Raw genomic sequence first — 17,406 nt, forward strand, 5'->3', positions numbered from 1 at the left:
TGCTAAGTATTTACTAACTGGGGGTGAGGGTCAGGGACAGCTCCTCAGCTAGGTAGCATCTGGGCTCTGATTAGGAAGGAGATGGAGGGAGGTTTTGTAAAATTATTCCTTCCTGAATTATAAACACTTTTGGAGTTAAAGTTTGGGAGTGAGGGGAGGGAGAGAGACTGTGTGTGTGGGGGGGGGGGGAGCAAGAAAGTGTCATCCATGAGGTGGATGCAAGTATCTGTAAGAGAAAGGACAAATGTGCCCTGGCCGTGATCCTCAGTCACAAGTACCAGCAGAGCCCAGCCACTTGGTGAAGGGGATACGCCCCGTAGCTCCTTCATCGTGGGCAAGGTGCTTATGTTAGGGTGGGCTGCAGGCACTTAGTCTCCTTGGATTTACAAACCCGCTGTGCTTCTGTGGCAGCCTAGAACTCTTGGTTTGTGCCTGCTCTGCATGTACTGCCTCCTGCCTGCTCTTCTGAGTTCCAGCTCCTGTGTCGTCTTTGACTCTGGATCTAACACCTGTTTGATAGGTCTGAGCACCCGGTCTTTGTCAGCAGTACCTATATCTCAGGGTCCTTTTTGTGCTTGCGGATTCTAGTTCCCTTGTCCTGCTGATGCCAGCCAACCAGAATGGTTATTGGACTCTGCTGCTTTCCTCTAATTTGATCCAAATCCTCAGAAATCGTTCCTGACACATTTGCCTCGTGCCCGAAGTCCTAGTATAATTCCTGCCTTCTGCTTCATTTTCTAATAATCAGCTCTCCTCCCCTTTAATTATGACCTTACCCACTTCCCCTGTTCTCTGTCGTGCTACAGGGCCCAGCAACGTGCTCCCTGTGCCCCCCAGTTGTGTGGGACATGCAGCTACCGGCCTAGGTTCAGTCAGGCTGCTGCTCTGAGATGCCTGATCACAGGAGAGGTGACAGAGGGTTAGAGTCCCTGAAGGACCCTCTTGTACAGGCAAGCCGGGTGAAGAGTAAGGCAGCATGGTGACTTGTGCCTCTGAGGCCCCTAGTCGGTGAATCAGCTGTGCTCACTGTGTAAGCCCAGGTGATTTCTGAGTGGACTCCATTGCTGTGCTCATCGTGTGTGAGGTTTTCCTGTTCACTGGTCTCTCTGAGCTGCTACACCTGCTACAGTAACCTGTGAGAGAGTAGGGATGGGGCATTTGGGGGGTTAAGTTAGTTTTGAATTTCTTGTTCATATCATGGAGTTAATATCTTAGTCTACACTTAAACTGCCTTAAGCCTATTTTTAGGGACATCTTATACTTGGTCCTTACCTTCCTTCAGGTCTACTCAGGTATTACTTTTTCAACCAGGCCTTTCCTGTCCACCTTGTAAACATACAACTGCCCCCTCTCTGTATTCCCTATCCCTTTTTCTGCTTTTCCCCGCGCACTTACCAACTTCTGCCGCATTACATATTTTATTTGTCTCGTTTCTTATCGGCCTCTGCTAAAGTGTCACCTTCATGAGGGATGTTTGTCTGTTGTGCTCACCGGTGTACGCTGAGAAGGCTTGTTCCAGGAATCCCTGTCATGCGATGGAGCAACATTTCCACTGTACCCATATTCCTCCTGAGTTCTCAGAAGGCACTCTTCTAGAAAGGTCGTGTGCATGTGTGAGCACCTTCTTTCTTTCAAAAAATGCAGAAGGAGGCTCTGCCTTCATTAATTGAGTTCCTGGCTGGTGCAGGAGTCTGCGGCCTCTCCCCAGAGCTCCCTTTGGTGATTTCTGTGTGTTGTCAGGTAGCTGTACTGATGGCCTTAGGTGTCCTATCTGCTGAGGGCAGTGTCATATTAGTCAAGATGCTTCATGGGAAGTCTGTACTTTCTTTGTCCATCCCAGTTGCTGGACAGATGCGCATTCTGTTTGTAGCTGCTGTTGCCGCCGCCGCCGATGGGGGTGTCTCTACAACCTCACTGCTCACGTGTGGGACCAGCTCTGCCGTTCCTGGTCATTGGGGCCGACTGCGGGGAGGAAAATAGCTTTGTGTCTTGTTCTTGTCTGCTGACTCTGGTTTTCCTTTGAGTTTTCTATGTGTTTTGCTGTCACTGTTTTTGCAGTATTTTAGATTTTACTGAAACCAGATGATGCTTGACCTTCCAAAGGCAGCTACTTATTGATGTTAGTCTGTAACCTTTTATTTGGAGGCGAGAACAACATGTTTCTAAATTATCTCCTTTTTAAAAAAACCACTTCTTTGACTTCAGATATTGAGATTATTATTTCTTCTATTTTCTCACTGTTTTGCTTGTTTTCTTATGAGAAGCTTATAATGAATTGTGTGTGTGTTTAATTATGAAGACGTTGTAAAGGCTTTTAAAAGTAATCTTCTCTTGATTTATTGCCATTGAGAGGCTGAAGACATACTAGGATTCCTCCTTTTTAACACAGTGTATTCAGAATAGTAACCTGGTAGGTGATAATTAGGTGGCGACTTTGGTTTTCTACTTTATCTGCCTTTGAATTGTTTGAATGCTTTATAGCGAGCTTGTTACTTTTAACATACATAGTAATTTTTAGTAAAAACATTTTGAAGACTGTTTGAAAACAATGTTCTTTCTTTTGAAAATAAGGTTATCTTTGGACTAATTAACACTAGACAAAGACAGACAAGTTTTATTTTAAAAAATCACATTCAAAGTACCTATGAATTGCCTGAAATGCAGCCTGAAATGGAAGTACATCCCTCAAAGCAAAAGGTGCTGCCTTGGTACAAATGAAAACATCTCAGTTTTTTCCCTTCATATAAAACAAATAAAACAAATCCAACTCCAAGTCTCATTTTAACTGTACAGTGATTTTCCTCCATAGATGAAGCTGAGATTTCTATTAAGACCAACATAGGACTGGTAAGGAATGTAAACAAATCTGAGTATTCTAGGAAGATAATTTAGAATGGGAAATGAGACAGGATGTTGAGTGGATGCTGCATACTATTTCTGTGAAAGGCTCTAGGCAGACTACCTCATAAAATGAAATCTTTTTTCAGCATGTCTGTTAAATACTTTTAGAATTCACAGCAAGGATTCTTCTGTTTGGCAGGAAAACTACCAACACTCAGTGACCCAAAATTTGACTTAGTTCTTTTGTATTTTCCTTTTCTTTCTCACTTATCAAAGGGAAGATACTATATAAAGTAGTTTTTCATTTAAAAAAGGAAAAATGTATTTATGATGATCAGAAGTCCTTTTGGGTTTAATTTAAAATCAGGGCTTCCAGCCCAGGTCCCAACAAGCATCCAGGTTATACCTCAGCATCTCCTGTTTTTGTGACCCAAGTTCTGTTTTTGGCAAAAATGCACTCTTTATATGTAAGGCACAGATTACGTCCCCAAATACATGGTATGTCTGTGGTATTAAAATTTTGTGCGATGGGGCAAATAGAGAAAATTGTCTAAAAAACTCTTTTTGGGGGGATGACACTGAGTAAAAAGGTTGAGAAGCACTGCTTTAGTGTAGGAGACTGGAATTTAGTAATCAGACTGTTAGCGTTAATTAGCTGAAACGTGCATGGTGAGATTCCTGTGCCTGTTCTCCCGCCTTGCTTAAACACTCACGTGTGTACAGAGACGTTTCACACATGCAGCACATTTGCACATCTGTCCTTAGGCCACCAGAGACCTGCAGGAGGTGCATGCGTCTGCACGCAATCCTCTCTGCTGGTGGTCTGGGTCTGCAGACTGGAAAAGAAAAAGACACCGAATTCTCACACCGTACTTTGATGGCAAATACATTGTTTCTGTATTTTCCAACGCTGACTGCTAATGCAGCCTTTCTGTTGAACGGTGGTCGGAGGGGGACGGGGCTTGGCGGCCCAGCGGGCACTTGCAGGGCTCCTTCTCGGAGAGCCGGTCTAACAAAGTCCCAATTGTTTCGTCCTTAAAAGAGAAGGCCCGGATGGGATGTGTGCCACTTTTAGCCTAATAGGAAATGAAGTAATTCTTGGGTCATGCTTCAGCAGTTTTGTTTATCTGTAGCAATATTTCGTTTCCATGGGAATGGGTGCTTCATAGAGTGATAAGGAGCCTGTGGAAAAGCTCTCTCACCCTCAGGAGCACACACCTCCTGACCTGCGAGCTTAAAAAAGGTTTGGGTTAGACGCTTTGAAGAGGCCCATCAGCAGTTAATTTTTTGTTTCTCACCAAGGTGCCCCTTGTTGTGTTTCTGTTTATTCTACATTCGTATCCCTTCCCTTAATTTTTTCAGATCTGCAGTGCCAGAGGCAGCGTTCAGTTCAGAAGCGTCACTGGGCTGTGCTGCGGAAGCTCTTTGTAGAATATTAGGGATCTGTTTTCCTCCAGTGAGCTGAACAGAAGCATTTAATAGCTAATAGTAGTAACAACTAAGAGTTCTAGATGCCTGTGTTATGCCAGGTGCCTTGTGTACTGGCATCTCTAATCTTTCTAACAGTCTGGACCGCTGCTGGTGGTGGTGCACTTCCGTGCACAAACCAATTGGCTTCATGGTTGTGTGACTTTTCCAGGAAGACCCAGACGGTCTGCAGTGGAGGGTGAGATTCAGACCTAGTGTCTCCTGACTCTCCAGCTACCTGCCAGCGTGCTTCAGAATCCTTCACATCTACTCCATGCAGTTAGGAACAGACCTCTCTCTCCCCATAATTTACTTTATATTTGTTTTAGATCAACTGGACTTGATTGTGGGATAAATTCAGCAGGCAGTTTAAACATTGGAATTAAAGTTCAGGTCATGTTTCTTTAACAGTTTATCTCTCTTTTCCCCCCTCTCTAAATTCCCTGGGTGTACCTCCTTCAGAAGAAGCTCAGCCAGTTTTTCAGAACTTCCCTTTTTAAAAGACTTGTGACTTTTATTTTCCTTTGTTACCAGAAAATTGAGTGGGAAGGAAAACACCATGGAATCGGCTGAAAACCTCGCTGCTTCTCTCTCCATTGCAACTTCTGTTTTCACATAAAAAGAAGTTAAATGGGGGTGATGGTATTGAATTGGACATGGCTCCCCATCTCATGTCTTCGCAGTGCGGATGTTGACACCACTAATGCCTCGCACTTTGTGAGCACAAGGCAGTCATAGGGCTGACGGCCCCTGCAAGTAGCCCTGTCTCTAGAGCTAATTCACGGTAGCAGGAGGTCTTGGTGTGCACACACGGTGATTTTACTTCTATTGCCGAGTCCATACTATGTACCCTTGTTTTTAAAATGTTGACTTCTCCCCTCTAGATGCTTAATCTGAAATGTTGAAAGGATTCAAAAATCATCTTAATCATTTAAGCCTAATAGAAAACATTGCAGTGAGAGAGGAGCCCTGCCAGCCTGGTGTGGTTGATTTCCAGATTGCAGGGTGAGGTAGTTGGTTCTTGATCAGTAGTAACTCTTCCAATTGACGCTAAGTTTCATAAAGGCTAATCCAAGAAACCCTCAGTTCTCCGCTCCTCTTTTAATCCTCAGTTTTTCTTTTGAAAAAGAAGCCTATAATCATATCAAACAGATTCCAGATTTGTGGCCCAGTTCACTGAGGATGATTCATAGTTTCCCCTTTAGATTTGTGAGTTCATGTCTGAAGGGGAATATTGGGCCGACCATCGGATAGCTTCTCCTACATACCTCTTTCCTGGCCTTTCCTGGCATTCTGCCTCTTCTAATACACAGTTTTGTTTTCACTTCACACAAAACGGAGCTGTCGATAGTTCACCCATTCACCCATCCACTTTCTAACAAATTCTTCTGCTAAAGCAGCAGAAAGAGATGTGTGTGCCTGCGTTGCTAAACCCTTGGGCTTGTACACACATGTGATAACTCTCATCTTCTTCAGTTTCTCTCCCCCTTGTTTGTCTCCACCCCACGCTAGCCAAGTAAACTGTCGTTTCAACGATTCCAGATAGATTTCTGAGCAGATACCTTGGTTCTGTACTTTTTAGTTTAGAATTAGGTTGTATTGCTTCAGTCTGGCTTTTTGCTCTGTGTGTGTGTGTGTGTGTGTGTGGTCTGTCTGTCTGATGACATTGAAGAACTGGGATATGGTGTGGACCATGTGTATATCCGAAGGCGATGGATAGTGCCATGAATGATAGTCACTTGTAGTGGCATTGTGGCTGTTTCAGGTTCGAGGTTTCAGGTTTCTCACCTTTGCACAAGCTCGGGGAGGGAGCCTAGTAAAGAATGCGGACCGTTTAGATGGGTAGGGGCAGTAGACAGTATTACTTTAGGTTAGTGTAGTATGTCTTCTAAGGCACAGAAGTTTAAGTTTTGAATACAGTTCAATTTGGATCCCAGATTTTCACATTATTACTATTGAATTGAGAAGCCTATGGTTTTTGCTTTTATTGACATTTACTCATATCTACCTCAAAAGACTGGCAGGAATTTATAAATTAGTTTAATCCTGAATAAATGGGAAAATGCTGTAATTCTTAGTTAGATTCATAAGTGAGAACAACATTTTTACTTTACATTAATTCTTGTGACCGAAGTACATATTGCTACAACTATCTACCTATCTTCCTACCTACCTACCTGCCTACTCACCTACCTACTATCTATCTAGCTAACTACTGATGTGATTTAACTGAAAATCACGTGAAGCTGTTATGCATGTTGTTTTGGGAAAGAGAATAATTTGAAGGACTCTTCTGAGTTATAGCTCTTTCCTTAGGAGAATATCAGACGATCCAGATTTAAAAGTGGTGGAGAGGTCGCCATGTACTTCAGGCTACATAGCTAGTAAGGAAGAAAACAGATTTCAACTCAGGTCTTCTTATCACTAAGCATCTGGACATAGCCAAGTTAATATCTTCCTGAAACTGTGTTGTGGTAATTATTTCATCCCTTGGGTTTACCTTCTGCTTCCATTTTTGTCTTTTGAAACTTTCCTATTCCTGATATTTCTTCTTAAGTTCCTCTCCCTTGTCATCTTCTGCCTGGTGAAACGTACCAGCTTCTATAGCGGGACAGGCTGTGGAGCCCATAGAGGCTGCTCACTCTGCTCTGGATGAAGAAGCTGAGGCCCAGGGCAGCAGAGGTGACCTGAGGTCACAGAGCTCATGAACCTTTTAGCCAGGATGGAATATCATGTTTTTATTCCTATCCTCTTGATTTGTCCACATTCCCCGTATTTCCTTTTGAGGTCTTCTTCTATAGTAAATATTTGGTGCATAAGGGGACTCGGGAGCAAGAAAATGGGTACAAATTCTAATTCCGCTTTTTAAGAGATTTATAACATTGGGCAGATAACTTAATTGTGCCTTGGTTTCCTTATCCAGCAAATGGGGAAGATAATACTATCTACTTCGAAGGGTTGTTAATGAGGAGTAAACAAACTCTTACTTGGAAAGCTCTGAGAATAGTGCTTGGCCCAGAGCAAGTGCTGTGTGTTTGTCAGATTAGGTAAGATGGGGACTGCGCACCTCCATTCTGAGGGTTGCAGTGATGTGCGCCTGGGAGCACCTTTGTGGCGTCTTCCCACTTTGGCCCACAGGTGAGACGCACTGGTCCTCTCCCAGCAGCAGCACTGTGTTTCTCACAGACCCCGTTCCACTTTCACGTACTCTGCGGTTACCTGCAGCTGGTTTGATTCCCCTTACCCACTGTCAGCCTCTGGGGGCTGGAACTCTTCCTGTCTCCATCTTTACCTTCCAGTCACAGTTCCCCGAGCTTTGGGGGTGTCTAGCTGTTGTTCGATGTCATAGAACAGTCGAAAAGGAACACTTCCTTTCTGCCGGAAGAATACCCAAACCCACGACGACCTGGATCAGTTGCCTTGTTTCTGCTGACATGGTTGTCCTAGGTAATTTGCCTGGCTGCCTTTCAAGGAAGATTAAGAATTTTTTCTAATTTGGAGAACCAAGATGGTGGTGTAGGTAGACACACTGCACCTCCTCGCACAACCAGAACTGACAGAAAATCGAACGGCAAGGAAGTCCGACACCAAGGAAATAAAAAATAAACATTCATCCAGACTGGTAGGAGGGGCAGAGATGGGCAGCCGGGGTGGAGAGGACTCACGTGGCCCTGGCGGGACCGAGACTGGCAGAGTGTGGGACGAATGGGGCAGGCAGTCTGACCCCTAGCAGACCCTGCGACCCCACATTCGCGCACAGATAAACTGGACAAACGGCGGGGAGCAAAGCGGATCGCACAACCCAGGGCTCCAGCACGGGGAAATAAAGCCTCAAACATCTGATTGAAAACGCCCGTGGGGGTTGGGGCGACAGCAGGAGAGACTCCCAGCCTCACAGGAGAGGTCGTTGGAGAGACCCACAGGGGCCTAGAGTGTGCACAAGCCCACCCACTCGGGAGCCAGCACCAGAGGGGCCCAGTTTGATTGTGGGTAGCAGAGTGAAAGTTTGAAATCTGGTGGAGAGTGGAGCGGGCACCATTGCTCCCTCTCGGCCCCTCCCTCACGTACAGCCTCACAGCACAGCTACCAGCGTTACCCGGCCACTGTGAACAGCTAAGGCTCCGCCCCTTAAAGTAACAGACGCGCCAAGATAAAAAAAAAAATGACCCAAATGACAGAACACTTCAAAGCTCCAGAAAAAATACAACTAAGCGAGGAAGAGATAGCCAACCTATCGGATGCACAGTTCAAAACACTGGTTATCAAGATGGTCACAGAATTGGTTGAATCTGTTCAAAAACCAGATGAAAAAATGAAGCCTATGCTAAGAGAAACAAAGGAAAATGTACAGGGAACCAATAGTGATGCGAAGGAAACTGGGACTCAAATCAACGGTGTGGACCAGAAGGAAGAAAGAAACATCCAACCAGAAAAGAATGAAGAAACAAGAATTCGGAAAAATGAGGAGAGGCTTAGGAACCTCCAGGACATCTTGAAACATGCCAACATCCGAATTCTAGGGGTGCCAGAAGGAGAAGAGGAAGATCAAAAAATTGAAAACTTATTTGAACAAATAATGAAGGAGAACTTCCCTCATCGGGCAACGGAAATAGACTTCCAGGAAGTCCAGGAAGCTCAGAGAGTCCCAAGGAAGCTGGACCCAGGGAGGAACACACCAAGGCACATCATAATTCCATTCCCCAAGATGAAACAGAAGGAGAGAATCTTAGAAGCAGCAAGAGAAAAGGAGACAGTTACCTACAAAGGACTTCCCATAAGACTGTCAGCTGATTTCTCCAAAGAGACCTTACAGGCAAGAAGGGGCTGGCAAGAAGTATTCCAAGTCATGAAAGGCAAGGGCCTACATCCAAGATTACTGTATCCAGCAAAGCTATCATTTAGAATGGAAGGGAAGATAAAGTACTTCTCAGATAAGGTCAAGTTAAAGAAGTTCATCATCACCAAGCCCTTATTATATGAAATAAAGGGAGTTACCTAAGAAAAAGAAGATCAAAAATAGGAACAGTAAAAATGACAGCAAACTCTCAGTTATTAACGACCACACCTAAAACAAAACCAAGAGCAAACTAGGCAAACAACTAGAACAGGAACAGAACCATAGAGATGGAGATCACATGGAGGGTTGTCAATAGGGGAGTGGGAGGGGGAGGGTGGGGGAAGGTACAGAGAATAAGTAGCATAAATGGTAGGTAGAAAATAGACAGGGGGAGGGTAAGAATAGAGTAGGAAATGTAGAAGCCAAAGAACTTATAAGTATGTCCCATGGACATGAACTATAGGGGGGGAATATGGGAGGGAGGGGGTAGGCAGGATGGAGTGGAGTTAGCGGGGGGGAAATGGGACAACTGTAATAGCATAATCAATAAATAAATATATTTTAAAAAAAGATTTTTTTCTAATTTTATTGCATGTATAAATTCAAACTATAAATATTTTCATAGATAATATTTATGTAATTATTTATTTATATGAGAGGAAGGGAAGGAGAGAAATATTGATGTGAGAGAGAAACATCAGTAGATTGCCTCTCATACATTCCCTGACCTGGGACCTTAACACACACTCTGACTGGGGACTGAACCCACAACCCAGACATGTGCCCTGCCTGGTAATGGAACTGATGACCTTTTCAGGATGATGCCCCATCAACTGAGCCACATTGGTCAGGGCTTAATTCAAAATATATATTGAGTTGAAATGCATACGTGAGTGGGTACACATATACACACACAGGGTGCTTCCGTTTCTTACAGCCTTCATGGAAATAGTTCAACTTGGAAGGCAGTGGGGGTATCTGGTAGAGTTGTGCATTCACATGGATACCGATCTCGGTGGTTCATGAACCTGTTATTCTTTGTTATTTTTGTCTAATAGTCATACTGGCTTCTCATTCCAAGTATTGGGCTCCTTTGAGGCAGGAACAAGGCTCTCCCTTCCTTTTTTGTTTATAAGCAGTGTGTTACAGAACTCATCTATCATAAAATAACAGGCCCTGTCCTTTGGCATCAGACTTGAATAATGGGTCCTGCTTCTTAATCTGTGTAACCGTTTGTGAGGACAATGCCTACCTTCTGAATGTACTGTGTAGAGAAAACACAGTAAAACGGAGGTACTGGGTAGTAAATACTTGTTACCACTCTAAAATGACACAGCAGTGAGAGGTTCCTTGTGCTGCAGGGTAAGGGGCTTGTGGAGGCCACTGGGAGAAAAGCACGTGGAAAATCAATTTACTTCTTATTCTCATTGGAAACATGGAAAAAAAATACCAATTTCTCTTATAAAGACAGCAGAAAGCTTTGTTTGTTCTGAGCAAGTCTGAAATCTCTGTTGGCCTGTGTCCGTGGTACGGAAAGCTAGCGTCACAGGCTACAGAGAGGGTTCCTGGGGCCTCGCTCTGCCATGGACTAGCTATGTGTGGGTGGATGCAGCCGAGTCGTGGGGCATGGGTGCCTGCTGCTCATCAGGCAAAGCCACAGAAACATTGGCTCCATCTTTATCTTTTTCTCATCAGAAAGATATGTTATGGGAGAAGAATGATGATGTTAGTGTAGTTCTAGTTGAGATCAATGTTGAAAGTCGAGGGAAAACTGTTTCAGTAAATATGTTCTGCATATTGGAAGTACTTGATTTTGTGAGGATACAAATCCACAAGGAAGTCTGATTCCCCAACAAGGCCTCACCCACAGGAACAGTGTTGGGAAAGCTTTCTGGTTTTACTCAGGTGGCGCTCTTTGGGGTGGCGTGCAGGTCGCTGCCTCCTGCTGCAGTTCACAAGGTCTCTGCCCGCCTGTGCCATGGATGCCACTGTTGTTGGCATGCCTGCTGCACCTCAGCTGGGCTTCAGGCCACGGCATTGTGTCATCCCTCTGAAGCAGGGATTCCATTGACGTCCTCATTACCTTGTGTGAAAGAACCTGTACCTAAGAGCAGAACTTGTTTTCTTGGCCATGGCTTGCTAGTAATAGTTGAATGAAATCAAGTAGTTTTGTACTTTTCAAGGTGCTTTATTTGATCGATTGTATTGTCATTATAAGGCAAGTGCTGAGGAGCCTGTAAAATTCCTCTTGTGTAACCAATATGAGCGACTTTTAAGCTGTTGTGTTTTCTGATCTAAAATTCAGTTAGTGGGTATTAGCCTTCCTACTGTATACAAACTTTACAAGATCCTTGATCTTCCATTCTTTTAGTTTGCTCACATTAAGCAGCCGTAGTTCAGTATACATTGCAATATTCAGAGACTGTTCAATACCAAACGCTATGCTGTACGCATGGTGACAACTGAACATAAAGTTGTCTGCTCTTTGGTAAGGGAACTACGTATTTGCAAACCATAGAGCTGGAAATGGAGTTTTAAGCAGTTTGGAAGATTGCTGTCAGAGCTAAGAGAAAGGAGGGGCTTCTTTTAGGAAGGGGAACTTGTGTGGCCTACAAGAAGAGCAGAGAGGATCCACAAGTGGCCCTTTTGGTCAGAGGACTCTAATCTGTCTCCTTTGCCCCCTGTGTCTCCTCTAGGTCACGACTGCTGTGAGACTGTGAAGGTGCAGCTGTGTGCTTCCAAAGAGGGCCTTCCTGTGTTCGTGGTGGCCGAAGAAGACTTTGAGTTCATCCAGGATGAGGCTTACGATGCAGCCCAGTTCCTGGCAACCAGTGCTGGGAATCAGCAGGCGCTGAACTTCACCCGCTTTCTTGATCGGTCGGGACCCCCGTCTACAGATGTGAATTCCCTTGATGAGAAGGTGGCCCTGGCATTCCGGCACCTGAAACTGCCGGCAGAGTGGAATGTTCTGGGGACAGACCAGACTTTGCATGGTAAGAACTTAAAAGACCCACAAACATATGTCGAGTTTGGAATACTTAAGTTTTTTTATGGGGCTGCTTTTATATAGTCATTGCCATCAAGTCTTCCCCAGTGGCTGAATAAATCTCTCAGTTACTGTAGCCAAGTGGCCTTGATGGCGTTTCTTCTGGGGTCTTCAGCTGAGCTGTTAAACCTGCTCCTGCCCGGCAGTAACCCAAGGGAAAGCCCCTGTAGCTGGGCCCACTCACTCGCTGCAGGGAGCGGCAGAGAGCCTTTCTGTGGGTCTTGTCTCAGCTGATCTCCCGAGTGTGGAAAGCGGCCCATCCTTCATGAAGAGAGCAGGAAGATAATTCTTTGTATTGTGTTTGGTGTTTAATGATCAAAGACAGGTATTCTGAAGTTCTCTACAGAGTCCGTGGAGCTGGAGGAAAGGAACGTGGGGAGTGAGTCGGGGTGGGGGGCGGGGAGCAGGAGGGCAGGCTGAGCTCTGAGACACCTGGCACTTTTGTTTGTTTTCTTTTTTTGTGGGGTTTTTTTTTTTGTGTGTGTGTGTGTGTTTTCCTTTGTGTTATTATTATTATTATTATTATTATTTTTTTATTATCATTATTATTATTTTTTTTAACCCACACTTTTCAAACCAGGTTATTTTCACTCTTGCTTATTTACCGGCTCTCCATGACAGGTCACTGGAGGAAGGCATCCACTTTTTTAAAACACTGATGTAATAAGGATCTATTTATGTCCCTCTGAGTCAGACAGGGGCTTTCCCACATAATTTTTCTTGTGGCAGATGACATCTACTACATGTCATGGTTTTTTATATACATACATACATACATACATACATATATTTAAATGAAACAGTTTATACCTGGAGTCCATAAATAACATCCTTTTTCCTTCCTGAGTTCAAATGCAGTTGAAAGATTTAGGAGTGAGATGAAAATGTTTTTTCTGTTACTGATGAAAGCTACATTGGAAGACTGACATTAGGCATCCTGCACAAAGATTTGCTGTCCTTTCTAAAGAGCTGGACGGTCACAGGACTTCCCTTCCATGTCCACCCAGCTCTGGTCACTGTGTATTTAGGGAGAGCAGACCAGAAGGCACCATCTCTGCAGGTAGCAGGTCCCCAGGAGAAGTGCCCAGAGGGGACTGAGCCAGGGGCGTGCTCAGTGTCTGCTCCCACAGACCCACTGAGTGAAAATGATCTTCCTCCCATGGAGGATTCGTGAAGGGGTATTTGCCACCTTTGCTTTTCTTATATCCGCTGAATTTAACAGTACCAAAGCAGTCTCCTGCCCAGGTGAATACAAAAGAAAGTGCAGACTCTAAAGTCAGGGAAGAAAATATTTGTCCTTTTCTTTTTTCTTGTTATTACAGTGTCCAAAACCCCTCTGCACTGCTAAGACCTGGAGATCGCAGTGTTTGCCATTGTATGGGGCATGAGCACCTTTCCAGAAACCCACGGTTGGGGCTCACTACGTCTGCCCCACTGTTTTCTGTATTTGTGCAGGAATGGTTGTTCTGATTGCCATTTATGAAGCTGTCAAGATGGATTGCATTAGCTATTCGTGGAGCTTTTATGTTTGTTTTTGTTTGTTTAAAGAAGGCACAGGAGTTGGATAGTTTGTTTATCTTGCTGTGGTTAACAAGAAACGCAGTTCACCCTTGAACAACATGGCTTTGAACTGTGCAGATCCACTTACACACATGTCTTTGGTCCATGGCGGGGAGTCCACATACGCAGAAGGCTGGCTGTGCAGGCAGTTGGTGCTCCCAGGCCCCTGTTGTTCATAAGTCAACTGTGTTAGAAAAAGCACAGGTCTGGAACTTTCGGCATATCACTTCCCCTCTCTGGCCTTAGCTTCCTTGTGTTTAATAGGGAACTGGCCAGATTTAATATTTTTGTGGACTTTCCATGTGCTTCTTAAGTTTCTGTTGCATAGAATTGCCCAAGCGGTGCTAGCACAGGCCAAATCAAATTTGAACGCTTACGGAAATGCATTAAAACCACAGTAAGGTACCATTACACAAGGAAAGCTAAGGTTAAAAATACCGAGTGCTGGCAAGGATGCAGGCCATCTTACATATTGCTGTGAGGGCTGCCGAACGATACCGCCACTCCAGAAGGCAGTTTGGCAGTTTCTTGTCAAGTTAAATGTATGTTTACTATGCAACCCAGGAATTCCACTTTTAGATATTAATCCTAGGTTCTTATATTAACTCAGAAAAATCTTTGCACTTATGTGCCTATGGCAGCACTATCTGGAGTCACAAAACCTGGAACTAAGCCAGATTTCTCACTGGGTGGATGTATAAACAAGCTGTGGTTCATCCACACAGTTGAATATTACCCAAAATTAAAAATTATTGACATGTGCAGTAGTTTTCTCTTCCTAAAAACTTGGGTGCATTTGAAATGCATCGTGCTAAGTAAAAGAAGTCAGTTTCCAAAGGGTACTTAGTATATGACTTCACTTATGAGATATTCTGGCAAGGGCAAAATTACAGGCACAGAAACTAGATCAGCAGTTGCCAAGTCTGGGAGTGGGGGAAGGGCTGACAGAGGGGTGTCGTCAGGGAATTCTCTGGGTGTTGGAATGGTTTTGCATTTTGGTGGTAGTGGTGGTTATAAGAACCTATGTATGTGTTTCAAATCATAGGATTGTACACCCCACAAAAGTGACACTTGTACATAAATTAAAAATAATTAAAGAACAAAAGAAAAAATAAACAAGTTACATGTATACTTTGCAAGGTGAAATGCATGGAAGGGTCTTGATTATACTTGCCTTTGAGTCAACCACTGGGATGGGGTATCTGATTTCAAGGGCTAGCTTCACATTCTGCAGTTTTAACTGCATTTGTGGATTAGACTGTATAAACACTGAGCATTTTAAGGGCAGAGAAGCTTCAGGTAAGAGGCGCTTGCTTGCTCTTGAGGGGCGAATGCAGAGGAACGCTGTGCTCACATTGAGTTGTACATCAAATACTTCACAAAGGTACTTAAAGGAGAAATGTATGAAGTAAGCTGTTGCCTGGGATAATACTGCGGGTAAATAGGACACCTTGTTTCATAACAGGACTACTTGCTATTGAAAGCGAGGATTTTTACAGGTGTTCCAGCCTAATGCTTGTACAAAGGAATCACGTAAGATGTATGTTTAATCCTCACACTAATTGTTTGGATGCAGAGCATGTTAATTTTTTTTTTTTCCCTCAGGTCAGTGGCTCCTTTGAAAATAGCTCATATTTCTCCTATGGAAAAAATCCATACAGGCCTGCAAAAGTATACACATAGTTTCAGGGATTCATGGCCTCCTTGAGCTGCAGGAGTGAACGTGACCTTAACTCCTGGTTTGGTTTCGATGTTGTAAAGTGGAAAGAACATAGGCAGTGGAGTCAGTTTGTTTGTACCCTGGCTTCGGTGCAAGAGTTTGTGCAAAATACTCTCCTCTCTTTCTCAGTTTCTTCATGTATGAAATGGAGGCAAATATATTTGGATAGTGTATGCCAGTTAGCAAAGCTATTCATTCTGAATGTACTAGGACCAGTATCCAGTAACCTGGTAAGGACAAAACTTTGAGGTCTGATGGGGAAAAGTAATATGTCTCATAAAAGGATAAAACAGGACAGCAGAAAAAGGAAGGCACTTCGAAGCATAATGAGGCTGTATTTCTTTTGCTTTCACTTAACTTCTGAGGTTAATCCTCATTGTAAAATGAGCGAGAGGGCGTTTGTCCGTTTTAGTTCTGACAAGGGTTCTTTCATCTCTAGCTACGTGAAGCAGCTTCTACACTGGACTTTTTGCCTTAGTTCTTCTGCCTTACATGCACGCAGTAAGGATTCTTCTGGGTGGAGGGTTGATGGTGGGTAAAGATATCTTCCATCTCAGTTACCAAGTCTCAGTTGTTGTAGCTTTTTAGTGCCTTGGTGGTTAGTGAAAATGATGAAATAAGATGTGTTTTCCCCCTGAAAGAAGCTGGTGTAGTGGCCATCAGCGTACCTCTCAGGTAACAGGTTGGGCCCATTGAAGACCTGCTCTGAAGAAAACAAGGAGGAGAAGCAGTTGGGGGAAACCACATTCTTACTTAGTCACGGTGTTGTGTGACTGAGAGAAAGGAAGGTCTGACCCTCTTTGGGGGTGAGATTTCTCCCACTGTGACACTTGGGTGGAGAGAAGGATGGGACAGGTTGAAGAATGCTAAAAGCAGCCTGTGCATCTCAGCTCTGTGAGTCTGATGTTGGTTAATGGAGTCTCAACTGTAAGAATTTGCCCTTTTAGTTTCCATGCCCCTTCCCAATTGTTCCATAGCTTTTCACGGAAATTTTTTCTTAGCTACACTCACTAGTGTTTGTGTATTTTTTCAGCTATTACAGCTGATAAAAAAAAAGAATAAAATATAAAAAGACTGCTAAGGGATTTTTTTCCTTTCACAAAGGATTACTGTTTTCACTCCAAGACAAGCAGTTTCTAGTAATAGTAGGACTTGAGGTCCACAAGCTTTTGTTGCCTGTCAAACCTTGATTCTGTTGACAAGATCACATGTGTCATTTTTCTGAAGCCCATTTCTCATACCGGCCTCTTCTCCTTCCCATGGGGTGTGAGAGTTCCTGTGTCTTGTGTGACCTCAGGTACACCTGAGTGGCGGTGCAGAGGGGTAGGAAGAATGGTAATTTTGGAATCTTAGAGATTCAAAAATTGCTGTGAGCAGGGCCTCTGGGTGGATCAGTGGAGTAGGAAAAGTACACATAGTCTTTGATACTGTATTGTTCACAGAACTTGGAGTGTTTTGCTTAGTCAGAAAATCTGACAGTTTGAAGTAGCAGCAACCATCCAGCATCTCATCGTGGCCAAATGCCCACTGGGCACACAGCTTTCCCTGCAGATCTGGGTGAATGTGCATGGGAGGTACTTCCAGCCTATAAGTAGGTAGCAAGTGGGGCTTAAGGCATTTTCTGCTACCTTCTCTGTGGGTAAGAGCTGGGGCCACATAGGGACTTTTCCAATTGAGCATGGTTAAACAGGAAAACCAACCAGCCAGCATATGGCCTGGGAAATAACATTACAGCATAAAGGAAATGGAAAAGTATTGTGAGTATTCAGATGGAAGGCTCTCTGAGTATAATTGTCTTTAAGAAACCAAAGAAAAATTCAGAAGAGATTTTCCATTTATCCTTTTTAAAAAATTGAAGAAGGCTTACCTGTAATGAAATTAGAGAAGGAAGCAGCAAGGAGAAAATAGGTTTAATGAGTATGTCAGTCAGATTTT

General features: G+C 43.9%; 1 protein-coding gene across 10 annotated transcripts in view; it reads left to right on the plus strand.

Moving 5' to 3' along the window:
* Window positions 1-17,406, plus strand: part of AKAP13 (A-kinase anchoring protein 13) — a 230,064-nt gene that overhangs the window by 80,174 nt on the left and 132,484 nt on the right. For all 10 annotated transcript variants that reach the window (XM_045196387.2, XM_024561921.3, XM_024561924.3 and 7 more), the window contains one exon: window positions 11,842-12,138. In XM_045196387.2, the coding sequence (XP_045052322.2) occupies window positions 11,842-12,138 (297 nt within the window). The remainder of the gene's footprint in view (window positions 1-11,841; window positions 12,139-17,406) is intronic.

Source organism: Desmodus rotundus, chromosome 10 (genome assembly GCF_022682495.2).
Source record: "Desmodus rotundus isolate HL8 chromosome 10, HLdesRot8A.1, whole genome shotgun sequence".
NCBI classification, from domain to species: domain Eukaryota; kingdom Metazoa; phylum Chordata; class Mammalia; order Chiroptera; family Phyllostomidae; genus Desmodus; species Desmodus rotundus.